General features: G+C 40.3%; 1 protein-coding gene across 6 annotated transcripts in view; it reads left to right on the top strand.

Annotated features, from left to right (window-relative positions):
* Nucleotides 1-1,261: 1,261 nt before the first annotated feature.
* FNBP1L (formin binding protein 1 like) overlaps nt 1,262-21,567 on the top strand; it is a 106,259-nt gene continuing 85,953 nt past the window's right edge. For 4 of the 6 annotated variants that reach the window (XM_003308219.7, XM_524770.8, XM_009425602.5 and 1 more), the window contains exon 1: nt 1,262-1,532. In XM_003308219.7, the coding sequence (XP_003308267.1) occupies nt 1,509-1,532 (24 nt within the window). In that variant the 5' untranslated portion in view covers nt 1,262-1,508. The remainder of the gene's footprint in view (nt 1,533-21,567) is intronic. The other 2 variants (XM_063799533.1, XM_009425606.5) reach the window with 2 other exon arrangements.

The following is a 21,567-nucleotide window of genomic DNA, read 5'->3' as shown; positions in this document are numbered from 1 at the left end:
AAGAGGGCATTTGTATGCTTAAAGTGGCCTCAGAAAAGGACAGCAGAGAATTTAGGAAGATTAGCAACTGGACTGTCAGGCGAACTCAGGCTGTTGGCCTCAACTCCAAGAGGGAGCGCAGCTAGGCAAAAGAATACGGATTAAGCGGAAGAGGTTGGAACACCTGTCCAGGCCAGGTAGGGGAGGAGTTTCAATGCTGACAAAGAACCCGTTGGGAGAGCTTCCTAAAACACCCAGCTGTCATGACGCACTGAGGAGTACTCTACTAGTTGACTGCTTTGAAGTGTGTGTGTGTGCGCTTGCTTGCTTTAGGAGACAAGCTATTAATACTAAAGCATATGTTAGGGAGTTGCTCAGCGTACTTGATATCTAGTAGCACCAGCCAAACTAGCTAACAGCCTTTCCATGGAGATAGGCCAGGAAGTAGCTCCATAGAGAAAAAAGGAAGTAGTGGACCTGCCTCCAAGGTTCCGATACTGGGAGGTGAAAGAGATCTGAAGTTCCGAATAAGCTGTTTACACTACCAGAGAAAAATCTGGCTCCCATCCAACCCTCACCCACGAGGTGCCCATTCCAGACATGGGGCAAGCTGCCTTCTCATCTTCCGCAGGTGACAGCTCGGCTCACATTTGTCCACGTCTTCCATCTCGTGTGCTGGCAACATACCTAAATGATTACTGGAAGAGCTGCCTCTTTTTATAATTTCCTGACAGAATTTATAAAATTAAAATATTTAATTAAAGACAGAATCGGGGACATGTTGCCTTCACGTTTGCTGTTCAACCTGTGCACATTTTGGTGGTTCCCAAGAATCGTCATGCCAAAGCATCAGGCTTGAAAGGAGAGATCACCTTAAGCATCAAGATTTAAAAAAATAAAACACAACTCTCCTCAGTGTAAACTCTAGGATTTGGATGACGCTTCCCTATCAAGGTTTCTCCCGAGTGGAGGAGACAAGAGGCAGGAAAGGCAGGTAACTAAAATTGCCTCATGTAAAGGGGCTCAGCGCAGAGGAGGAATGAGATAATAGCGGCGGTGGGGGTCTTTTCCCTTCTCTCCCTTTCTATCTTGGAAACAGGGGTCCGAGTGGCAGCGGAGTGGGGGCAGTCCAAGCTCCGGGGTACCTGCAGGAGGAGACTCGACCAGCGAGAGGGGCCAGCGAGGGTGACCAGGTGCCCGCTTGGGGACCCCGCCGGCGGCGGCCAGGCTAGCCCAGGTCCTCCCCGATCCCAGGATGCACTGCGCCCCGCCCCCTCCCCGCGCCGCGTTCCGCCTCCCCTCGGCCCCGGCCCCCTCCCGCCCAGCGCGGGGAGGCGGGGACGCGGCGGCGGCGGAGGCTTCTCCAGTCGCGTCTTTCTCACTCACTGGGGAGCCCGGCGGTGGCGGCACCTTTCGAGGTAGACCCGCTGAGCTGCTAGCCCGCCGGCCAGCGAGTGAGAGGTCGGACAGACTGTGGAGCCGACAGACTGACGGACAGCGGCACCGCCAGACGGCCAGAAAGTTCCGCCATGAGCTGGGGCACGGAGCTGTGGGTGAGTGGGGGAGAGGGGCGCCCCGCACGGACCCCGGCCCCTGAGAAGCGCGGGTTGGGCGGGCGCCGCGGACCCTCGGCGGTGAAAGCGCGCACCGCCGTCCTCGGTCCGGCGCTGGCGGAGGGTGAGGGTCCCGCTCGTCTTTGTGTGCAGACTCCTCTTCCCTTCTCGGCCGGGGGTCTAGGGGGCCGCTAGTCCGTGCTCCCGCCTTTGCCGCCGTGGTGCGGCTCGGGCGGCGCCCGGGACGGCCGGGGGAGCAGCCCGCGGGCTCCTGCGTGCGCCGTGATCCCCTCTTGTTCCTTCTCCCTCCTCCACCTTCACTTTTCCCGACGCCTGGCTTCGCGCCCGGCGGCTCCTCTCTTCCTTTGTATCTCTCCTCCCGGAGGCGGGGGAGGGGGCCCATTGTCCCCAAGGGGCGCTGTTCGAGGGCGGGGAGGGGACCGGCCGCGATTCCTCGCCCGGGCCAGGTCCGCGGGGCTAGGGCGTCGCCCGTCTGGGGCGGCGCCGCCCAGAGCCCTCGCCCCAGGTATGGGGACCCAGGCGGCTTTGTTCGGAGCCCGGCCTCGGGCCAGCCAGGCCCAGCCCACACGCCCATTTCCCTCTCCCTGCCTCAGTGCTTCGGGCGGGCACAGCTTCGAGGGACTCCGGTTTGGCCACCCCCGGCTGCAGCCTTTGGGCTGGTGGGTTGGTTTTGGGGGCTGAATTAAATCGAGTGATCGATGAGGAAGCTAATTTTACCAAAAGGAGCCTACGGTTTCCCTGTTGCTTTACTTCCCTTTCCGTTCTTTATTCTCACTTGTTCTTTCTCCTTCGTTCTCTCCTTTCCTTTCCTCCTTGCCTTTCTTTGGCACAGGAGGCTCCAGACAATGCCCAGTGTCTGGCCAAGGTACGGGCGGAGGGTAATAGGTCGGAGAATTTGCTCCTGGCGCCGGCGCGGAAGGGTCGAGGTGTGGAGGGCAGTGATTTCTCAGGTGCGGAGGGCAGTGATTTCTCAGGTGCGGCCGGGGGAACTGGGGGCGTGGGGGCGCTGTCCCGAGAGCCGCCTGGCCTCAGCCACTCCCCTTTTTATTCCACCTGTGCCTGTTTTCCGTGCCTTTTGTTCGCGAGGATCTCGTGAAATCACTGCAGAGAAAGGGGAGAAATAACTTTTGAGTATGTGTGTGCCCAGCTAGGGTGGGAGTGAAAGCCAATGGGTTAATTGAAAGGCAAAATGTTTTCTTATTTTTCACGTCTACTCATAGATTGGGAATCTTAGAACTGTGAGACTTTAGAGTCCATCTAGTGAATGCTTTACTTAGCCAGCCAGGAATCTCTTGTGCAACATTCTGTACAAGTGCTTACCCAGTCTGTAAACACACCACCCAAGAGAAAATACCTTAGGAGCCCCTTCATTCCGTTTCTTAGATAGCATTAATTGTTCTTATATTGGGGAGGATTGCATGGTAAATGAATTACGTAAAGTTTAATTCTTTTACATTGGTTAGTTTCTCAGGCATTATTGGCCTTTTTCCCTTACACTTTGTGCATTCTATAATTGATTATAGTGAATTATCAATGAAAGGAAATGGGTATAGTTTTATTTTCAATTTTTAAATTTTTTAATTTTTTCATGCCTACCAGAGTGCATTCATTCGTTTTTATAATTACAAAATATTTTAACTTTTGCCTACTTAAATGACTTGTGCTTCAAAGGAAACTAAAATGTAAGTAGAATACTTTTAAAAAGTAAACATAGGAAAACAGTGGAGGTATGTTATTTAGATTTAACTCTTAAGATTTTTAAAAAATTCACTTTGTATCACACTAAAGAATAACAGTTTTAAGGAAAAACATTTTAGTGAATAATAAAATGTGATTTTAAAAGTTTTTTTTTTAAACTTATGGTACTACGTAAGGAAACGATTCCATTCCTCTACTGTCTCCTGTAATTTGGTTACTTTCAGCATTTAAAGAGTTTCTCAGCAATCTGAAAAGATAAACTGTAGAAGAGATGGGAATTTTTGTTCTAACTAAAATTTGCTTTGTGTCCTTTGGAAATTCTGAAAAAAGATTTTTAATTTTTCTCAACATTTAATACATCTCCATATTTTAAGATTTTTAGTTTGAGGATTTGAGGGAAACATTTATTAGAAACTAAGTAATGTAGAGTGAACTAATATCAACTTGGTGTCTGAAACTTAGATAAGCAGAACTTGGTGTAGAGGACTATTGTTGGGACTAGAAGAAATCTTAGAAAAATTTGAGTATGCTTCCTCTTTTTACCGTTCTCAGTTTTGAAAAAGGATTGTACTTCTAATGGATTGTAATGTAATACAAACACCTGTACTGTGCTCTTGCCATTGAGGAATTTGAGGTTGGGAAATTCTCTCGAAATTTTGGATTTAGAAACCAGTTCTCCTATTATTTCATATTTAGAATCACATTACTGTCCCAAAGAGTTAATTATTGAGAATATGTTGTTACAGAAAAATGACATGTAGCCATGCACTTAAACCTGAGTCTGTTTCTTGTAACAATCATTGGAATTTTTATTGCTATTTTAATGCTTCTTAAGTCTTATGTTAAATTTGAGAAAAAAAGGAATTTAATAGAACGGCTCTAATACTGACTTTGGGGGACTTTTATAGTGATATGCTGAGTGGATCGTGTCAGACTTTGGTTGCGTAATTGTTAGGGGATATGAATTAACTTGTAATAAATTTGAGCTGTGCTTACAGGGATTTCTAGTGTTCCAAATGAGTAAATAAGTTAGTGAATATATACTACAGTCACAGTTTTGCATTGTATTCTGGGTAATACCAAAGAAAGAGATGATACTGTCTTCACTTCTTCAGGATGCGTGGTAACATCTTAGGCATTGCTTATTGTGTTCATTTCTTTATTACATAGCAAGAATGGATGGATCAGATAGCCAAATATGAATTAATAATTTCACAAAGCACAGATTTTGAAATTACTAGCTTTTTTTTTTTTTTTTTTTTAACAGATAGGGACATTAGAGATTGGAAAAGACCTATGTTTAGTAAATAAGTTTTACTTATTAAGAAATAGGTTTTTAGTTTTTGAGGACCTAGTTAAAGTTCGACAGAAAAAAATCTGTGTATGGGTTGTGAATGTGTGTATAAATATGAAAAAAATATATGGCTGAGCACCTCACATTCATATGATTTACTGAAAAATTTGCTACCCAAGGAAAATGCTGGACAAGTCTGGTAGTTAGAAGATGGATTCAAATATCTGATTTAATTTATAAGTGCATATAAATCTTTTTTATGCCTTAATTTCCTGGTCGATATAATCTTTGGCCCTTAGTTTAAGAATGTGTAATTTAAAAGCCATTGTTATTTTCATCATATTATTTATATTATTATTATTTTTGAGATGGAGTCTCTTCTGTTGCCTAGCCTGGAGTGCAGTGGTGCGATCTCGGGTCACTGCAACCTCAGCCTCCCTGGTTCAAGCCATTCTCCCACCTCAGCCCCCCGAGTAGCTGGGATTTCAGGTGCACACCACCATGCCCAACTAATTTTTGTATTTTTAGTCGAAACAGGTTTTCACCATGTTGGCCAGGCTGGTCTTGAACTCCTGACCTTGTGATCCGCCCGCCTCGGCCTCTCAAAGTGCTGGGTTTACAGGCGTGAGCCACCGTGCCCGGCCTTCATCATATTATTAACTAAATGCATTTGACAAAGCTTATATCTTTTTGGAAGAAACTGAAAAATGTGGGTTGAGTGATAGATTAGGTGGATAATTTATGTATTATCCTCAGTGTTAACCTTTTAATGCTTTATTATCTTGGCTTCATAACACTTTATATAGCACTTAAATTTACATTGTAAGTGACTAGATTGTCCTTGAGTGTAGAAAGGCTGGATTCATCTTTGTTTTCACTGACCAAGACAATGCTTGTAGGTGATCATGCATGTTTTGCCCAATTGCATTAATAGTTGATTGCATTACCCAGAGTATTGATTACTAATTAGCAAGTGTATCTTTAGGGTTCTGAAGGCCTTTGTAGATGATGATAGGTTAGGTGATCTAGATAACAGCTCAAGAAAGTCTAAAGCTGAAACCAAAATTATAAAGTTAAGTTTTACTACTTGGGTTAAACATTTTTGTCAAGTAAAATGGTAAAAGGATGGGGAAGAAAAGACCTACAGGTAATTTCTGGTGAATTTACTCGATTGATAGCTTGGTAATGTGACTGCCTAAATAATTGGTGAAATCTTAGGCCACATTAATAGATTTATCTGTAACAAAGGAATTGGGTCTCATAGTCTACTGGTTAGACCATATCTGTAATATATATGTATATTTTTAGAGATGGGGTCTTGCTATATTCTCAGGCCAGTCTTGAACTCTGTGCTCCACAATCGTCCTTCCTTAAGCTCTCAAGAAGCTGGGACTGTCTATAATATTGACTTTAATTTTACTTCACATTTTTTGGAGGGTGCTTGTCTAGAGGAGGTTGACAAAGAAAATTCATTATTAATGTAAACTGAATTGCTTCTCCAAAAGTAAATGAAAGGCTGTGAAACTGCTGTAGGAATTCAGTTTTGTTTTAAAAATACAATAATTTTGTGTCTATTATTTGGGAAGCACTGTTATGTTTGGTGAGATTTATGAAGGCTTATAATATTGGCCCTGCCCTGACAAAAGGTAGAGTTGCTTTGAGATGATATAACTTTACTGTAAACTCCAAAATACTTCCCTACATTGATACCACTGCCCAGAATGCCCTCTGTTGACCAATTCCTATCAACCCCATGCCTCCAGACTACCCATTCTGGATATTGTCTTATGGGACTACCACCTTATATTACGGTTATTATAGTTATTTCTTGTGTATTCAAATCTTAGGGAAATTGTCATGGTATAAATACTTAAATATCTTACATTCCCTTTTGTTGGTAGAAATTGTTGTGTTCAACATTGTATTACAGACGTTATTGCTATTAGTTAAGGAGGATGAGTGAGAGGTATCAAGATATCTGTTTATGTCACCATTCCATAATGACTATAATAAGTTGGAAGCTAGAGAGCTGCCTCTAACCAGTATCTCCTTTGCATAGCCACTCATACTCCATTTACTTCCATTTGCTTGCTTTCTTTGCCTTTTTCTTAAAATATTTGCTCTCTCTCCTTCCCCCACCCTATAAACCTATAAAATATGATTTTGGCTGGAAACTTTAAAAAAACCTATTCTACCAACTTTTTCCTCTGTCAGCTAGTTTGTAGAGAGGAAATAGTAAGAGAAATAGTAATGGCTTATAAATGTCAAATACCTTCTGTGTATATCAACAAGTGCTGTCTTATTTAATAATCTTCAATCTTTAAACATTTTCACTTCAATAGCAAAAAAAAAAATCTGTCTTGGGGAATATATCTATAGAATATTAAAAACTGGTAGGAAAGGTTATGTAAAGGTTTTGTTTTATAGAATGTGAAAGCCGTTCCATATTTCAGTTCAGGCCATGTCTATCTAATACACCTGAAACACGTAAACAGGACTGATGCTTGTTCATTCAACAGATGTTTATTTCATGCCTATTATGGCTTCAGCACTAAGCTAGGCTTTGTGGGGCATACTAAAAGAATCAATTAGATATCAGCATGAGCCTCAAAGCAACCCTAAAACAAGTAGAAAGTAATAGATGGACTTTAGGGCTGTGAAAAGTGACTTTTCATTCTAGGTATCACAGGAAAATCTTTAGGAAGACTGTCATTTGACCTAGGTTTTGGAATAAGAAGGGTTATGCAGGTGGGGGTTCCTGACAGGTTCCTAGAGGGCAGATATTGTGTCTTACTCATTGCTTATTCATTGTCTGATTCATTGCTGTATCCTGCCTGGATTAGCCTGACATTAGTAGGGTCTTTAATAAATGTTTGTTGGACTGACCTGAGTCTAGTGTTGCGTTTGACTTGAATTTGAGTGCAGAATGTCTGAAAGTAGTGATGAAGGGTAGACTGGAACCAGGCAGGCAAAGAGGTTGGTCTGGCTGATTGCTTGATTCATGAACCTCTTGTGTGTGTGTATGGGTGTGTCTGTGTGTGTGTGTGTAGTTACACATTTGTATATAATCAAACCACTTTTCAGACCATTTAAAAATTCACAGAAGAAAATCTTAGTTTATTGGTAGAAGGGATTACCTCTTGCTTCTGAATACTTTGGTGGCAGGAGGGGAATACCTCTGGGTTTTAGAAGATGAAAGTGTATTTATTTTAGCGCCGCTGCAAGAATATTTGAAGGATGTTATTTCCTTTACTAATATGTTACTAATTTGAAATTAGTTTTATTTTTAAATATATATTATTACTACAGCTCGTTTATATTGTTTTTTATTTTCCCTTTATCTGTGACTGTATACTCTAGGCCCTCCATATCATTTGATTTCCACGTCTGTGGATTCAACCAACCATGGACTGGAAATACTAATTAAAACAATCATACAACAATAAAAATAATACAGATCTAAAAACAATACAGCATAACAACTATTTACACATATCATTTACATTGTATTAGGTATAAGCAATCTAGAGATGACTTAAAATATATGGGACGATGTGTGTAGGTTATGTGGGTTATGTGCATATACTGTGCTGTTTTATTTTTATTTATTTTTTGAGACGGAGTCTTGCTCTGTCACCTAGGCTGGAGTGCAGTGGCGTGATCTTGGCTCACTGCAAGCTCCGCCTCATGGGTTCATGCCATTCTTCTGCCTCAGCCTTCCGAGTAGCAGAGACTACAGGCGCCCACCACCACGCCTGGCTAATTTTTTGTATTTTTAGTAGAGACGGGATTTCCCCATGTTATCCAGGATGGTCTCGATCTCCTGACCTTGTGGTCCACCCGCCTCGGCCTCCCAGTGTGCTGGGATTAGCGGCGTGAGCCACCCCACCTGGCCTGTTTATTTTGCTGGAGTGCAGTGGCACAATCATAGCTCACCGCAGCCTCAAACTCCTGGGCTCAAGCGATCCTCCTGCGTCAACCTCTCAAGTAGCTAGGACTCCAGGCATGTGCCACCATACCCAGCTAATGTATTTTTTGTAGAGACAAGGTCTCGCTGTATTGCTCAGTCTGGTCGTGAACTCCTGGCCTCAAGTGACTTTCCTCCCTCAGCCTCCCAAAGTACTGGGATTACAGGCATGAGCCACTGTGCCTGGCCCTATGCCACATGCCATTTTATAAGGGACTTGAGCATCCATGGCTGGTGGACAACTATATTTTTACTTCTATATCAGTTTAAATATCAGTGCTTTTTCTGGAGGTGAGAGGGTGTTCACTGGGAAAAATGCAGTTAGTTTAGATCCCCACTCTTCTGCTTTAATTCCTAGTTTCATGAGCTGATTTATGTGCTAAGAGTATTCTAATAAGAAAATATTTTAGAATATTTGAAATATCACCTTCTAATTGATGACAATGATAAATGCTTTAAAACTGCAAATTGTGCTTTAAAAATAATAAAAATAATCTGTTAGTGTTACAGATAATTTTAATATTGTCATCTGTGCCTTTCAGCATTTTCCTTTTTTTCCCAAAATAAGTTGTATTAACTTCTATGATTGGTTTTACAGAATTTTCATTGACTAGTTCTTTGAAACCTCTTTTATACTATAGGGGGATGCTGTCGGGCATTGGGGGATGCTGTCGGGCATTGTGAGATGTTATCTACCTGGGCATGGGGGTACACCCCTCTAGTCTCAACTATTTGGGAGGTTGAGGCAGGAAGATCGCTTGAGCCCAGGAATGAGTCCAGCCTGGGCAATATAATGAGACACTATCTCCAAGGAAAAATAATGTCTGACTGCTTTTTGTAATGTGGGAGTCAGCATTTAGAATCTGTATGGAGCCCAAGAAAAAAAATCTCCAATAACAAGGATAAAAGTTTATGTAAAGTGTCCGTGTTGAATCCAAATTAGTTATTCACGTTTGGCAATTGGGGCATTTTTTCCTTAAGTTCTTGATAGATAACTAATCAGCAGACTTTACAAATATCTCATGAAAGATGGGAAATACTAGTATTTGTATACTTGTTATAGTTTGAAAAGAATCAGTGTATAGAGTGAGATTTTTCTATTTTTGGCACATCATAATTTTGTTGTTTTTAGGGAGTAAAGGATATCTGTTTTGTTTTTGCTGTGTCCTTGCTGCACACCCAATTTATAGAAAAGGAGCCAGGTGCAGCTGCTCATGCTTGTAATTCCAGCACTTTGGGAGACCAGGGTGGGTGGAGCTCTTGAACCCAGAGAAACCAGCCTGGGCAAGATGGTGAAACCCCTTCTCTACCAAAAAAAAAAAAAAAAAGCAAAAATAAGCTGGGCGTGGTAGTGGGCACCTGTAGTCCCAGCTACTCAGGAGGCTGAGGCGGGAGGATCACCTGAGCCCAGGAGTCGAGGCTGCAGTGAGCTGGTATCTGCCTCTGCACTTTAGCTTGGGTGATAGAGCAAGACCCTGTCTCAAAAAAAAAAAAAAAATCGTTGCTTTTGGGGGAGTATTTACAGGGGATGACAAGCCACTGAATCCCTCTATTGATTCAATAAATTTGAGTGCTTAATATATGCCAATTGCTTTTCTTTCTTATCTTTTTTGAGACAGGGTCTCACTTCCATAGCCCAGGATGGAGTGCAGTGGTGCCATCACAGCTTACTGTAGCCTCGACCTACCTGGCTCAGGTGATCCTCCATCCTCAGCCTCCTGAGTAGCAGGACTACAGGTGCTTGCCACCACACCCAGCTAATATTTGTATTTTTTGTAGAGATAGCGTTTAGCCATATTGCCCAGGCTGGGATCTTCTGGGCTCAAGTGATCCATCTGCCTCAGCCTCCCAAAGCACTGGGGATTACAAGTGTGAGCCACTGCGTCTGACCTCCAACCACTATTCTGAATTGTATCACCATTGATTACTTTTGTAGGTTTTAAAATTTCATATAAATGATACCGTATGATAAGTACTCTTTTGCACCTTCTTCCTTTTTAACATCTGTTTTCTTCCATTTTGCATCTTCTTCCTTGGTATCTGTGAGAATCATCCTTCTGTGGTTAGTTGCAATGTTCTATTTTATGTATAGAATTTGTGTTTTCTTCTGCCATTTGCTTGGGGTCATTACTGGTCTGGGACTACCTTAAACTAGTTTTAAAATGTGCAGTTCCCTTGTGTGGTTGTTGGATTTTGATTTTTTCCCCCTGTATCTCTTGCTAGACTAGCAAAACAGTGATTCTGATTTTTCAAGATTGGCAAACATCCTCAGGGCAAGAGTAGCTTATGTGCTCTTTTACCTTTCTGGATTCTCCTTTTTACTTCACGTTTCTTGGCTTATCTTTGATGATTTAAAAATTTTGAAATATATTTTATCCAGATTTTTTATTAAGTTAAATAGTGATAGTTGACCCAGATAACTTAGCCCACCATTACTGGAAACAGGAATTTATTTTTATTTTTTTTTTATTTTATTTATTTTTTATTTCATTTATTATTATTATTATTAATTATTTTTTGAGATGGAGTCACACTCTGTTGCTCAGGCTGGAGTGCAGTGGCACGATCTTGGCTCACTGCAAGCTCCGCCTCCTGGGTTCATACCATTCTCCTGCCTCAGCCTCCCGAGTAGCTGGGACTACAGGCACCTGCCACCACGCCCGGCTAATTTTTTGAGTTTTTAGTAGAGACAGGGTTTCACCGTGCTAACCAGGATGGTCTCGATCTCCTGACCTCATGATCTGCCGCCTCAGCCTCCCAGAGTGCTGGGATTACAGGCGTGAGCCACGACGCCCGGCCAGAAACAGGAATTTCTTATATTAAGTTTTTAATTTTTGCTATTTTGATTTCTAAGAGCTGTGTTTTTTTGGTTTTGTTTTCTGAATGTAATTTTAAAATAGCATCTTCTACTAGTATCTTGGAGCAATATCTTCTCTTAGTTCTTTTTATAGATCAAAGACAGGTTTTTGAGGAGGAAAACTGGATATCCACATGCAGAAGAATGAATTTTTTGTTTTTAGATAGAGATGGGGTCTTACTGTGTTGCCCATGCTGGTCTTGAACTTCTAGGCCCAAGTGATCCTCCTGCCCCAGCCTCTCAAAGTGTTGGGATTACAGGCATGAGCTACCATGCCCAGCCCAGAAGAATGAAACTAGACCTTCATGTCACACCATATACAAAAATCAACTTAAAATGGCTTAAAGACTTAAACATAGGACCTGAAACTGTAAAAATACTAGAAGAAAATATAGTTCCATGACATTGATCTGGGCAGAGATTTTTTAGTTATGACTCCAAAAACACAGGCAACAAAAGCAAAATGGACAAGAGGGATTACATCAAGCTAAAAAGCTTCTACACAACAAAGGAAGCAATCAACAGAGTGAAAAGACAGCCCATGGAATGGAAGAATATTACAGTAATCCACTCTTCAGTTTTGCTTTTTGTGGTCAACTGTGGTCTGAAAATATTAAATGGAAATTTTCAGAAATAAACATTCACATAACTTTTATTACTATTTATTGTTCTAATTGTTCTCTTTTATTATTAGTATTGTTGTGAATCTCTTACTGTGCTTAATTTATAAATTGAACTTTATGGCAAGTATAGAAGTATAGGAAAAACAGTATAGACCCATATAGACTTTGGTACTACACAAGGTTTTAGGCATCCACTGGGAGTCTTACAGTGTATCCTCTGTGGGCTGAGCATGGTGGCTCACGCCTGTAATCCCAGCACTTTGGGAGGCCAAGGTGGGTTGATCCCTTGAGGCCAGGGATATGAGACCAGCCTAGGCAACATGACAAAACCCCGTCTCCACTAAAAATACAGAAATTAGCCAGGTGTGGTGGCATGCACCTGTAATCCCAGCTACTCCAAGAATTGTTTGAACCCAGGAGGTGGAGGTTACAGTGAGCTGAAATCACGCCACTGCACTCAGCCTGGGCGACACAGTGAGAGAGACTCTGTCTCACAAAAGAAAGAAGAACAGAATGTATCCTCTGTGGATAAGGGGGGACTACTATATTTGTAAACTATGGGTCTGAAAAGGGGTTAATACTCAAAATATGTAAGGAACTCAGACAACTCTAGCAAGAAAACAACTTGATTTAAAAAATGGGCTGAGGACCTGAGCATAAATTTCTGGAAAGAAGACATGTAATTGTCCAACATGTATATGAAAAAATGCTCAACATCTCTGATCATCAGGGAAATGCAAATTAAAGCCCCGATGAGATACCACTTTACACCTGTTATAGGACTATCACTAAAAAAAGGAAAGATAAATGTTGGTGAGGATGTGAAGAAAAGGGAACCCTTGTACATTGTTGATGGGAATGTAAATTAGTGCAGCCATTATGGAAAACAATATGACAGTTCCTTAAAAAATTAAAAATAGAATTGCCATATGGCCTAGCATCCCACTTCTGTGTATTTATCCAAAGGATAGGAAATCAGTATGGTGAAGAGATACCTGCATCCACTTTCTTTGCAACATTATTCACACTAGTCAAGATACGGGATTGCTATGATTTGAATGTTTGTGTCCCCTCCAAAATACAAGTTGAAGCTTAATCTCTAATACAAGAGTACACATTAAGTGCCCCTTCTCTGAAATGGTTGGAGAAGACCAGAAGTGTTTTGGATTTCAGATGTGTGTGTGTGTGTGTGTGTGTGTGTGTGTGTGTGTGTGTTTGGGATATTGAAATATTGGCATTATACTTATCAATTGAGCATCCCAAATCTGAAAATCCAAAACCTGAACTGCTCCAATGAGCATTTTCTTTGAGCATCATGTTGGCACTCAAAAGGTTTTGGAACATTTCCGATTTTGGATTTTCAGATTTGGGATGCTCAATCTGTTTTAAGCAGTGGGGCCTTTAAGAAGTGATTAGTCTGTAAGGGCTCTGCCTTCATGGATGGGATTACAGCCCTTATAAAAGGACTTGAAGGAGAGAGTTCACACTTTCCATTCCTATTTGCCCTTTTGGTGTGTGAGGACATAGCACCAAGGCGCTATCTTGGAAGCAGAGAGCAGCCTTCACCAGATACCAGTTTTCCTGGCACCTTGATTTTGGACTTCCCAACCTCCAGAACAATGACAAATAAATTTCTGTTCTTTATAAATTACCCAGTCTCAGATACTTTCTTTTAGCAGCACAAATGGGACTGAAACAGGAGGCAACGTAAATGTCCATCAGTGGATGAATGGATAAAGAAAATATATGTTTTCACAGTGGAATACTACTCAGTTCTTAAAAAGAAGGAAATCCCAGGCACATGTTTTCAGGATCTCCTGTGGGATGTGTCACAGAAAAAAAAGGAAATCCGGTCATTTACGATAACATGGATGAACCTGGAGGATTTCATGTTAAGTGAAATAAGCCAGGTACAGAAAGACAAATGTCACATAATCTCACTTACATGTGGAGTGTAGAAAAGTTGAACTCATAGGAACAGAGCAAAATGGTCATAACCAGAGGCTGGGTGTGGGGAGAAGTGGGGAGATGTTTGTCAAAAGACTTAAACTTTCAGTTATGCAGGAAGAATAAGTTAAAGAGATCTATTGTACATCATGCTGACTACAGTTAATAATGTGTACTTGAAAATTGCTGTAAGAATAGTTTTATATCATAAATATATATAATTTTTACTTGTCAATTAAAAATAAAAATAGGTTTTTTATTATGTTTAGTTTTCTTATCTTTGCATAATATCTGTAACCTCCAAGTTTGCATTTTTTTCTTTGTCGGTTTTGGTTTCTGTCTTTCATGTTAGAGGCTTTCCTCAAGTATTTTATGATTCCAGGACTCTGGAAAGATGTCTGTTAAAATTAGGGCATACTGAGCTCTGATATGCTCTGCCTGTAAATTTAGAGTTTGGATTGTTTGAAGTTTTTGATCCTTTTAAAGGAATTTTGCTTGTTAGTTTACGCTGGAGTGTTCAGATCCCTTTTTTCTTTTCCAATCCTTTTGTGAAGGCCCAGGAGGTATGCAGAGTCTTTCCAGGGTAGAAGCAAGTTGAAGTGTTGATGTCACATATACCATTGCTGTTTATGGTGTTGGGAGCACAGTTTGAATTTTTTTTTAATCAGGTGCTTAAACAAATAGCTTGTCTTATGTAACAAGAAATTTGGAGGTAGGCCGTCACTGGCGTGGGTTCACGAGATCAACACTCTCAGAGTCAGCATATGTGCAATTGTTTTGGACTTTCCTTTGTAGTTATAAGGTGATAGTTGCAGTTCTAACCATCGTGTTTGTATTTAAGGCGCCAAAAAAAAAAAGCAGGGAACAATATCAACAATGTTTGCCTCTTTATCACAAATGCAAAAGCTTTTCTAGAAACCCTACAAAAAACATCTCCCTTATTCTCACTCTCCAGAGCTGGGTGCACTGTACCTGAACAAAATTAGGATTCTGTTAGGAAGAAGAGGAATAGGTATAAGGTATGCCAAAGCAAGGAATATAAGATCTCTGTCTCCAAGGAATTAATGATGGCTTTGTAGAGGGAAAACAAATATGTGGATATTTGAATTATTACATGGGAGTTAAGAAAAGGATAATAATACAAGTAACTGATCTGACATTTTAAGAAGAGATGACATCTTAAGGGATCTCACAAAGCCCACCATCATTTTAAGAGGCCTGTTAGTGAAGGACTCGTGTGTCTTAGCTGGACTCTATGGACCACTTCTTACTTGTCACACATCATGCCATGCTGACATCACCTGCCAGAATGGAAGGGTGTTTTGAGCAAGTATCCAGAATTGATGGGCAGTGCATGGTGGAGTTGACCTGACTCAAGACAGATGAGAAGATACTTTAGGGACTGAGGAAAGAGTCATGAAACAAAAGGCCAGAAATTTATTTTGTGAGTAGAAGATTTCCCTGGATGTTGGAAACAAAGATCTATATTTAACCCAAATCTCTTAGTCACCTAAATATAATACCAAGCTATAAATTTGTCTACAGAGAATAAGAGGCCATCAGCCTGGAGTTACTTTTTTTTTTAAATTGATAGACTTTATTTTTTAGAACACTTTTAGATTTACTTAGAAATTAAGCAGATATTTATTATTCCTTCTGCCCCAGTTTCTCCTATTATTAACATCCTACATTAGTATGGTACATTTGTTATAACTAATGAACCAATATTGATACATTATTATTAACTAAAGGCCACAGTTTATTAAGGTTTCCTTAGTTTTTACCTAATACCCCTTTTTTTGTTCCATATTACATTTAGTTGTATGTCTCCTTAGACACTTGGCAGTAACATTTTCTCAGACTTCCCTTGTTTTTGATAACCTTGAAAATTTTGAGGAGTACTGGTCAAGCATATTGTAGGATACCCCTCTGTTGGAAAATGTCCGATGTTTTTTCATGATTAGACTGGAGTTAATGGGTTTTGGGGAGGAAGACCATATGCCATTTGCATCACATTATTTCAAGGGTGTCTGTTATCCACAGGATTTTATCACTTTTGGCATTGATCTTGGTCACCTGGCTAAAGTAGTGTTTATCAGATTTTTCCACTGTATTTTTTTTCCTCCTTTTTCTATACTGTACTCTGGAAGGAAGTCACTATGTATAGCGAAAACTGAAGGAGAGGGGAGTTATGCTCCCCTCCTTTATGATAAAGTATCTACATAATTTATTTAGAGTTCTTTTGCACAGGAGATTTGTCTTTTCTCCTCCATCTATTTATTCATCAATCATTTATTTATATCAGTATGAACTGATGGATATTTGCTTTGTACTTTGGGTTATAATCCAAGACTACTTCATTAGTTTTTTTGCTCAGATTATTTCAGCTTTTGACCGTTTGAGCTCTTTCAGTTGGCTTTTGTGTCCTTTTAACACACTGCCATCAATAAGGATTTTCTTTTAAAGCGCTTCCTTACTTTCTGGGACTGTAAGATATGTGATCCAGGCTCATTTTGTGCATTTCCTGCCCCAAACCTAGAATAAGCCATTTCTTCAAAGAGCCCTGGTTCATTTTGTTGTAGAATAGTGTTAGAAACAGATCTGGGTGCTGGGTATGCTCATTGCTACTGCTGTATCATTTCTTTTAGGACCTCTTAGCTTAACAAAAAATACATGTTTGTATATTAACCTGTGTATAAGATGCTCCTTAGGATGGGGTTGTGTTCCAATTAACCAGTTGTAAAGTTGAAAAACCATAAGTTGGGGACCGTCTGTGTACATATTTATAAATATTTCCTTATGTAACCATCTGTATTAAATCTGAGTTCTCACTGATGCCTCTAAATCTAATCCATTACCACATCTATCTTTCTAGCCTCCTTCCTTGCTTATCTGTAAATTCCTACTCCAGTGATTTTCTCTGCCTGCCATCCATTTGCTTAATCGTTTATTTCCAGTATATATGTATTGCAGTACCAGAGTTGTTAACCCATATCCCTGTGGGAAACAACTCTGTCAACTGGAGTACAGTGATTATGTGCAGTTCCTTTGCATTTGGTTTTAGGCTCTTCATTTCCAGAGTTACTTACATCACCTTTTCTCATGCCCTTCAGTGAGTTTGTTTCATACATTTGTAAAACAGATTCTCCTATCACATTTTACATTCTTTCCTGAGATTCTGTGACCTAAATGATTTTTTAAACTTGCATACATTAACTTTCATTCTTCGTGCTGTGAAGTTCTGTAGGTTTTGACAAGTGCATAATGCCATGAATCCAAGATTCCAAGATCATGTAGAATAGTTTCACTACCCTAAAAATCCCCTGTGGCCTACTTCATACCCATAAGGGTGGCTACCATGAGAACAACAGAAAATAAATGGTGTTGGCAAGGATGTGAAGAAATTGAAACCCTTGTGCACTTTTGGTAGGAATGTAAAATGCTACTGTGCTGTGGAAAGCAGTGTGGTGGTTTCTCCAAAACTTAAACATATGATTCAGCAATTTCACTTCTGAGCATATACCCAAAGAATTGAAAGTAGGGTTTTGAACAAAGATTTACTGAGTAGCTACAGTACATACTGATCTTCTCCTTGTAATTATAAAGATATGTACAATTTTCTCTAATTTATGCTTATTCAATATAGGAACCTTAAATCTGGTATACTATTTACTAAACACAATATTTGTATTCTGAAAATTGCCTCTATGTTTCTATCATATGTCTCTGGAATCCCAGTTACATGTTTGTTGGATCTTCTTGCTCTATCCTCCACATGAATAAAACATTCATTATTTATATTTCTCTACTGTGTTCTGTTTTCTTTTTACAGATTTTTCAATAAATTTTATGATAAATTATGTTAATTGGTTGTTTGACATGTTTCCAATTTCAATCATAATATGTTGTTTTCTTTTCTACAAGTTCTATTTTGTTCTTTTCCAAACAGTCAATTTCTTGTTCTTTAATCATACTTTCAATAGCAGTCTTTAAACATATTAAACATAATTATTAAATTATTACCTAATAACTTAAATACCTAGTTTGATGTTATTGCTGTCATTCAAGATGTGAGCTATTTACTTGTGGGTTTAGTGATTCTTAATCAGAAGTTCATGTTACTTTAAATTTATCTGCAGGAACCATTGAGGCTTGAGTATAACATGTGTTCCTCCAGAAATGATTTCTATTACTTCTGTCAGGTACCTTGGGGATGATACCAACCCAGAATCCATATAAGCAATAATTTTGACTTGGGGGTTTCTCAGGGCCACAATAGTCATAAGATTTAGGCTACATAGCTAAATAAGTAGAAGTTTGAGGCTAAAAATCATCAGGGGAAACTTTTTCTGTTCCTCTCAAACTAAGGCTGAGAGAATTATGCATATCATGGTTTCATTTTGTGGGGTCAGGTTTTTCTATTTTGCTCTGAGACAATGTTACCCTTTGGGAGGCCCTGTTTCAGTGTCATGAGGGTTGTCTCTTTTTTGGGGGGGGTTTCTTTTTTATTATTATACTTTAAGTTCTAGGGTACATGTGCACAACATGCAGGTTTGATACATAGGTATGCATGTGCCATGTTGGTTTGCTGCACCTATCAACCCATCATATACATTATGTATTTCTCCTAATGCTATCCCTCCCCCAGCCTCCCACCCCCCAACAGGCCCCGGTGTGTGATGTTCACTGCCTTGTGTCCAAGTGATCTCATTGTTCAATTCCCACCTATGAGTGAGAACATGTGGTGTTTGGTTTTCTGTCCTTGTGATAGTTTGCTCAGAGTGATGGTTTCCAGCTTCATCCATGTCCCTGCAAAGGACATGAACTCATCCTTTTTGATGGCTGCATAGTATTCCATGGTATATATGTGCCACATTTTCTTTATCCAGTCTATCATGGATGGACATTTGGGTTGGTTCCAAGTCTTTGCTATTGTGAATAGTGCCACAGTAAACATATGTGTGCATATGTCTTTATAGTAGCATGATTTGTAATCCTTTGGGTATATACCCAGTAATGGGATGGCTGGGTCAAATGGTAATTCTAGTTCTAGATCCTTGAGGAATCGCCACACTGTCTTCCACAATAGTTGAACTAATTTACAGTCCCACCAACAGTGTAAAAGTGTTCCTATTTCTCCACATCCTCTCCAGCACCTGTTGTTTCCTGACTTTTTAATGATTGCCGTTCCAACTGGCGTGAGATAGTATCTCATTGTGGTTTTGATTTGCATTTCTCTGATGACCAGTGATGATGAGCATTTTTTCATGTGTCTTTTGGCTGCATAAATGTCTTCTTTTGAGAAGTATGTGTTCATATCCTTTGCCCACTTTTTGATGGAGTTGTTTGGTTTTTTTTCTTGTAAATTTGTTTCTTTGTAGCTTCTGGATATTAGCCCTTAGTCAGATGAGTAGATTGCAAAAATTTTCTCCCGTTCTGTAGGTTGCCTGTTCACTCTGATTGTAGTTTCTTTTGCCATGCAGAAGCTCTTTAGTTTAATTAGATCCCCTTTGTCTATTTTGGCTTTTGTTGCCATTGCTTTTGGTGTTTTAGTCATGAAGTCTTTGCCCGTGCCTATGTCCTGAAAGGTATTGCCTAGGTTTTCTTCAAGAGTTTTTATGGTTTTAGATCTAACATTTAAGTCTTTAATCCATCTCGGATTAATTTTTGTATAAGGTGTAAGGAAGGGATCCAGTTTCAGCTTTCTACATGTGGCTAGCCAGTTTTCCCAGCACCATTTATTGAATAGGGAATCCTTTCCCCATTTCTTGTTTTTGTCAGGTTTGTCAAAGATCAGATGGTTGCAGATGTGTGGTGTTATTTCTGAGGCCTCTGTTCTGTTCCATTGGTCTATATTTCTGTTTTGGTACCAGTACCATGCTGTTTTGTTTACTGTAGCCTTGTAGTATAATTTGAGGTCAGGTAGCGTGATGCCTCCAGCTTTGTTCTTTTTGCTTAGGTTTGTCTTGGCTGTGTGGGCTCTTTTTTTGGTTCCATATGAACTTTGAAGTAGTTTTTCCAATTCTGTGAAGAAAGTCATTGGTAGCTTGATGGGGATGGCATTGAATCTATAAATTACTTTGGGCAGTATGGCCATTTTCCTGATACTGATTCTTCCTATCCATGAGCATGGAATATTCTTCCATTTGTTTGTGTCCTCCTTGTGTCCTCCATCTCCTTGAGATGGAGTCCAGCTCTGTCGCCCAGACTGCAATGCAGTGGTGCGATCTTGCTCACTGTAACCTCTGCCTCCCAGATTCAAGCTATTCTCCTGCCTCAGCCTCCAGAGTAGCTGGAACTACAGGTGTGCACCACCATACCTGGCTAATTTTTGTATCTTTAGTAGAGATGGGGTTTCACCATATTGGCCAGGCTAGTCTTGAACTCCTGACCTCAAGTTATCCACCCGCCTTGGCCTCCCAAAGTGCTGGAATTACAAGCATGAGCTACCGTGCCTAACCAAAAGTAGGGTCTTAAAGAGATATTTGTCCACCCGTGTGTATAGCAGCATTATTGACAATAGCTAAAAAATGGAAGCAACCCACTTGTTCATCAGCAGATAAATGGATAAACAAAATTTGTTATACACATACAGTGAATATTATTCAGCCTTGAAGGAAATTCTGACACATTCTATAAAACATGGATGACTCTTGAGGACATCATGTTAAGTGAAACAAACAGGTCAGAAAAGGACAAATATTGTACAACTCCGTTTACATGAGGTACCTATAGTAGTCAAAATTGGAAAGAAGGAAGTAGAAGGATGGTTGCCAGGGAATAGGGGTTGGCAGGAATGGGGTTATCATTTAATGGATATAGAGTTTCAGTTTTGCAAGATAAAAAGAATTCTGGAGATGGTTGGTGGTGATGGTTGTACAACAGTATGAATGTATCCCAGGACCACTGAACTGTACGCTTAAAAATGGTAGAGCCAAGCATGGTGGCATATGCATGTTGTCCCAGCTACTTAGGAGGCTGAGGTGGGAGGACCATTTGAGGCCCGGAGTTTGAGGCTGTAGTGTGCCATAATTGTGCCTGTTAATAGCCACCGTACTTCAGCCTGGGCAACATAACAAGACCCCAGCTCTTAAAAAAGGTAGGCTTGGCAGTGTGCGCAATAGTCCCAGCTACTCTTGAGGGTGAGGTGAGAGGATCACTTGAGTTCAGGAATTTGAGTAAAGCCTGGGCAACAGAGTGAGACCTTGTCTCTTTCTAAACAAAAGTTAAGATTGTAAATTTTACATTATGTGTATTTTACCACAATAAAAAATTGCTTCTCTCCTCTCCACAATTCCTCTGTGCTTGCCCTAGTCATCCCCTCTTCCCGTGTAACCACTGATCTTTTTACTGTGACTTTTCATTACCTCAGAAGGAAAGCTGTTGCCCATTAAGAGTCACTCCCTTCTTCTCCCTCTCCTCCAACCCCAGCCCTAGGAAACCACTAATCTTCCTGTCTCAATAGATTTACCTATTCTGGACATTTCATATAAATGGAATTATAGCATATGTGGTCATTGGTGACTGGCATGTTTCAGTTAGTTTAAATGTTTTCAAGGCTCATGCATACTGTAACATGCATTACTTTGTTCTTTTTTTTTTAACTGAATAATATTCCCTTGTATGCA

This window comes from Pan troglodytes, chromosome 1 (genome assembly GCF_028858775.2).
Source record: "Pan troglodytes isolate AG18354 chromosome 1, NHGRI_mPanTro3-v2.0_pri, whole genome shotgun sequence".
In the NCBI taxonomy this organism is placed as follows: Eukaryota; Metazoa; Chordata; class Mammalia; order Primates; family Hominidae; genus Pan; species Pan troglodytes.
This window is presented reverse-complemented; position numbering and strand designations above follow the sequence as displayed.